Source organism: Apis dorsata, unplaced genomic scaffold, assembly GCF_000469605.1.
Source record: "Apis dorsata unplaced genomic scaffold, Apis dorsata 1.3 scaffold_4, whole genome shotgun sequence".
NCBI classification, from domain to species: Eukaryota; Metazoa; Arthropoda; class Insecta; order Hymenoptera; family Apidae; genus Apis; species Apis dorsata.
In genome coordinates this window covers 528,252-533,478 of record NW_006263307.1, presented here as the reverse complement: position 1 = coordinate 533,478, position 5,227 = coordinate 528,252, and the positions used below count along the sequence as shown (strand labels likewise).

General features: G+C 25.7%; 1 protein-coding gene across 2 annotated transcripts; it reads left to right on the top strand.

Annotated features, from left to right (window-relative positions):
- Positions 1–1,053: 1,053 nt before the first annotated feature.
- Positions 1,054–5,035, top strand: LOC102675890 (ATP-binding cassette sub-family F member 2). Of its 2 annotated transcripts, none has more exons than XM_006607288.2 (9): positions 1,054–1,164; positions 1,741–1,922; positions 2,021–2,424; positions 2,551–2,714; positions 2,783–3,010; positions 3,156–3,543; positions 3,668–3,859; positions 4,233–4,436; positions 4,532–5,035. In XM_006607288.2, exons 2-9 carry the CDS (start codon positions 1,745–1,747, stop codon positions 4,670–4,672), a joined length of 1,899 nt encoding a protein of 632 aa, XP_006607351.1. In that variant the 5' UTR covers positions 1,054–1,164; positions 1,741–1,744; the 3' UTR covers positions 4,673–5,035. The 2 variants fall into 2 exon arrangements, with proteins under 2 accessions (XP_006607351.1, XP_031369147.1); XM_031513287.1 differs by having other exon boundaries at positions 1,097–1,269.
- The last annotated feature ends 192 nt before the right edge of the window (positions 5,036–5,227 follow it).

Genomic DNA, 5,227 nt, shown 5'->3' with positions numbered 1-5,227 from the left:
TAAGATAAAGAAAATTTCTAAAACTAATACCGCTCACAGAATACTATATATTATTTGAATATTTGTCAATTATGACAAAAAAATTATTTTGATACTTCTATAAATATAATTAAATAAATAAGTGTCAAAAATTATTTGAAGATAACAGTAATGATTAATTGATATTATTATTATTAATATTATATTGTCTAATAAATATATCAATACAAAAAACTTTTTACTATTTTTGTAATTATTAAACTTTTTTTAATAAAAAAAGTTTATAAATAAAAACTTACTGCATTATTATCATAACATTTGTTAAATTCAATTTCTGTCATAATAAATTATCAATTTCTTTGATAAAAAGCTACTAAAATGTATAAGAGATTATATAAAGTACGATTTTGATTATAAAATAATGATAAGATAATGTTCGTATATTTCTTACTTTTTGTTCAGTATTCTCTCCATTATATAAATATTATATAAATATTATAAATTAAATATTTTTTAGATATTGGTTAATTTTATATTCCCGCTTTTTTGATGTCAGTCTTTGATAATATGTATCTTAGAAAGGTAAGTAATAATTTGGAATGTCATATTCGATGCAATAGTGCTTTTGCTTTGTTGCAACATGGTGAATCAAACAAAATATAGATATATTATCTTATAAAATTTTATGCCAAATGCTCTGAAATACTAAAAAATCAATTTCTTACGTGATTTTCTATTAACATAAAAATTATATTCAACTAATTATTAAAGATAAATAATTATGAAATATTAGGAATACATATATTTTTTTTTTATTAAAAGTTGAAAATTTGTAATTTGAAATATTTAAATTACCTTAATTTTTTCCCATATTCTAAATCTTTATGTTTTCAATATTTGCTTTTTTTTGGTCATATATCTCTTAAACTTTTATGAAAAATTATGTAAATAAAAAAATTATGTAAAAATTTTTCATGCAAATTATAATTATTACATATTTATAGTTTAATGACAACTATTTCACACACTATTTTTTGCACATTATTTCCCTCGCAAAATGTTTCATGACTGAATATCGCCATCTGCCGAACAATTTAATAAACGATATCGCTTTGACGGTTTTGTCTCTACCCATGCACGTGTGTTTGCATTTTATACGGATTTCGATTTTTGGCGCACAACTAGGTAATTTCTTGAAGTTATTTTAAGACTCTACTATTCTCTGAAAATGTGGAAAAAACAAAAGTTTGAATAGTTCTTATGTAATTGTTCTATATATTTTTAACATCGGTCAGTGTCGCAAAATAATCGAAGTTTCTTGTCTTAGTTAGATGTTGGCTTCGTCTCTTTTTTCCTCATCATCTTTCTTTTTCTTATATTTTTATTTTCATATTATTTTATATCATCATTAGCGAAATATGATTATTTTTATCAAATGATTATTTAATCTTGTATATAGAAATTGTAAAAATGCAATAAAAAACACAGTTTTCATTTCCCAAATCCTCTATTTCTATCTTTCTCTTTCTTTTTCCGTTGTCCTACTTTGTCCCCCTCTTCTTCATGTTATTCTCTGTCTGGCTCATATAACAAGCCGTTTACGGCAATGAAAGTTTTTGAATTTTCAAATTTGATATTATACTATAGCATTTATTTCTAACACACGTGCCATCGTATTTCTAACCTCTGATTTATATAATATGTATCTTTTATCCTTAATTTACGTTCAAACAACGCTCTAAATGTATAGTTGAATTTCAGAATCATGCCATCCGATGCAAAAAAAAAGCAGCAGCAAAAAAAGAAGGAAGCTGCTAAAGCTCGACAGTCAGGAAAAAAACCACCTCAAACTAATCAGAATAAAAATGCAGAGGATGGTAAAGAATCCAGTCCTTTGGGAATCATTCAAAATGGAACCAATGGAACACCTATTAGTGCAGAAGGTAAATTGAAAATTATTTTTAGAAACAAAAGATTAATCAAAAGTTTAGTAACGAAGAATTGGACAAATTATTCATAAAAAATTTTTTTTATCTTATAGAGGCATTATGTATGAAATTAGAAGCAGATGCAAGACTAAATGCAGAAGCGCGATCGTGTACGGGATCATTAGCTTCACATCCGCGAAGTCGAGATATAAAAATATCTAATTTTTCTATTACTTTCCATGGCTGTGAATTGCTACAGGATACTATGTTGGAACTGAATTGTGGCAGACGTTATGGTTTGCTTGGACTTAATGGCTCTGGAAAATCTACTTTATTAGCTGTACTTGGAAATCGAGAAGTTCCTATTCCTAATCAGATTGATATCTTTCACTTGACCAGAGAAATGCCTGCTAGTAATAAAACAGCTTTAGAATGTGTGATGGAAGTAGATGAAGAGCGTATAAGATTAGAAAAATTAGCAGAAGAATTAGTAGAATGTGAAGAAGAAGATGCTCAAGTATGTTTTTATTTTTTATATTATTTTAATTAGTATTTATATTTTATATTTTAATTAGATTTATATTTATATTTTAATTAGATTTTTTTAATAATAAATTATATTTAAAATATTTTTTTTAAATAGGAACAACTCATGGATGTTTATGAAAGGTTAGAAGATATGTCTGCTGATACTGCTGAAGCTCGTGCTGCTCATATTTTACATGGTTTGGGTTTTACTGCAAAAATGCAAAAAACACCTACCAAAGATTTTTCTGGAGGTTGGCGAATGCGTATTGCTCTTGCAAGGTTAGTAACTTTATTTATCAATAAAGAAATGAATATATAAAAATCTAATAAAAATGATTATTTCATAGAGCATTATATGTGAAACCTCATCTTTTATTATTGGATGAACCTACCAATCATTTAGATCTTGATGCCTGTGTATGGTTGGAAGAAGAATTAAAAACATATAAAAGAATTTTAGTCATCATTTCTCATTCACAAGATTTTCTTAATGGTATTTGCACAAATATCATTCATGTTAATAAAAAACAGTTGAAATATTACAGTGGTAATTATGAAGCTTTTGTCAAGACAAGGTAATTGGTATTAGTTATAACAAATTCTAAGATTAACAAATAATTAACAAATAATTAATAAAAAATTAACAAATAATTAATAAAATTAACAAATAAAGAAAAATATTAATTCTATATGTTATATGTCTTAAATTCTAAATGTTAGAATGGAGTTACTGGAAAATCAAGTAAAACAATATAATTGGGAACAAGATCAAATTGCGCACATGAAAAATTATATAGCACGATTTGGCCATGGCTCTGCAAAATTAGCAAGACAAGCACAATCAAAGGAAAAGACTTTAGCAAAAATGGTAGCACAAGGTCTTACAGAAAAAGTTGTAAATGATAAAGTACTGAATTTCTATTTTCCCTCTTGTGGAACTATTCCACCTCCTGTTATAATGGTTCAAAACGTTAGTTTTCGTTACAATGAAGATTCACCATGGATTTATAAAAATTTAGAATTTGGTATAGATTTGGATACCAGAATTGCATTAGTTGGTCCAAATGGAGCTGGAAAAAGTACTCTTTTAAAATTACTATATGGAGATGTGAGTTTTAATTATAATAAAAATATTATAAAAGTCAATTATTATTTATAAAATAATATCAATTATTATTTATAAAAATTATAAAAATATTTCTGAATAATTTTCTGTTAATTTATAATTATAGTTAGTTCCAACTAGTGGTATGATACGTAAGAATAGTCACCTTCGAATTGGAAGATATCACCAACATTTACATGAATTATTAGATCTAGATATGTCACCTTTGGATTATATGATGAAAGCTTTTCCAGATGTTAAAGAAAGGGAAGAAATGAGGAAAATTATTGGTCGTTATGGATTAACTGGTCGTCAACAAGTATTGTCATTTACAAAAATTTAAATATTTAATGACTTCAAAAAATATTGGCTTACTTTATAAAATTTTTAGCATATATATAATTGACAAATCTAAAAGATATTTTTAAATTTTCATTAGATAAAAAAAAAGTTTCACTATTTTTTTCACGATTTCGATAAATGTAATGTTTCTAAAAAAATTTTTTTATATAATCTAATAAATTATACTAATTTTTTTCATTTCTTAAAAAAATTCTCCAAATTTCTTAAAAATTCAAGTCCAATTTTTAAAAAATTATTATGTTTTAAAGAATGTGCCAATATTTTTTAAAATCATTGTACATAATAAATGTACAAATGTGAAAATTTTCAAAAATTTTTGTTTTATATAGGTGTGTCCAATTAGACAATTATCTGATGGTCAACGTTGTAGAGTAGTTTTTGCATGGTTAGCTTGGCAAGTGCCTCATCTATTATTACTGGATGAACCAACCAATCATTTAGATATGGAAACAATTGATGCATTAGCAGATGCAATTAATGATTTTGATGGAGGAATGGTGCTCGTATCTCATGATTTCAGATTAATTAATCAAGTATGTACTAATATTTTAGAAATTATGTATATTCATTAATCATTGCGTATGTATATATATGTATATAATAATATTATAATATTTTTTCTTATTAGGTGGCAGAAGAAATTTGGGTTTGTGAAAATGGTACAGTTACCAAATGGAGCGGAAATATTTTGGATTATAAAGAACATCTAAAGACCAAAGTGCTTAGTGATAATCAGAAAAGACAAAAAGAAATGCACAGAAGCAAATAATCTAAATAATGTGTAATCTATTCTACTCTATTTTTCTTTCCAAGTATATTTTTCTCTCTCCGTTACAGTAACTGCCTTTGTCCTTATTTTTTCGGACATTTCATCGTATCTATCATTGACTTTGCGCTGCTGTGTAGCGTTATCAGTGGTCGAAGTTTTTTAGCTAATTTATTTAAATAATGAATAGCGAATTATTTTATCAACAACAAGATCGATTTACGGTGAAATTTTATCATTCTAATAGTTTGAAGATCCTATATTATTAATTATATATTACAAGAAATTATAAATTGGGCATATATATATATGTATACACATATATATATACACAGAATATCCCAGAAGTCGATCGATAAGGCTTAACTTATGATTTCTACTAAAAGACACTGACTAATCAAAGCACATAAAGCTATTTCATTGCTATGGTAACTTTGGATATATATGGATATATAAGTCAATGTTTTAATAACTCGTTAACAAAGCCGAAACGAAAATTTTCACAAAAATATTTAAAATCATCTCAAGAATAAGTTAAATCTTAGGTCGACTTCTAAA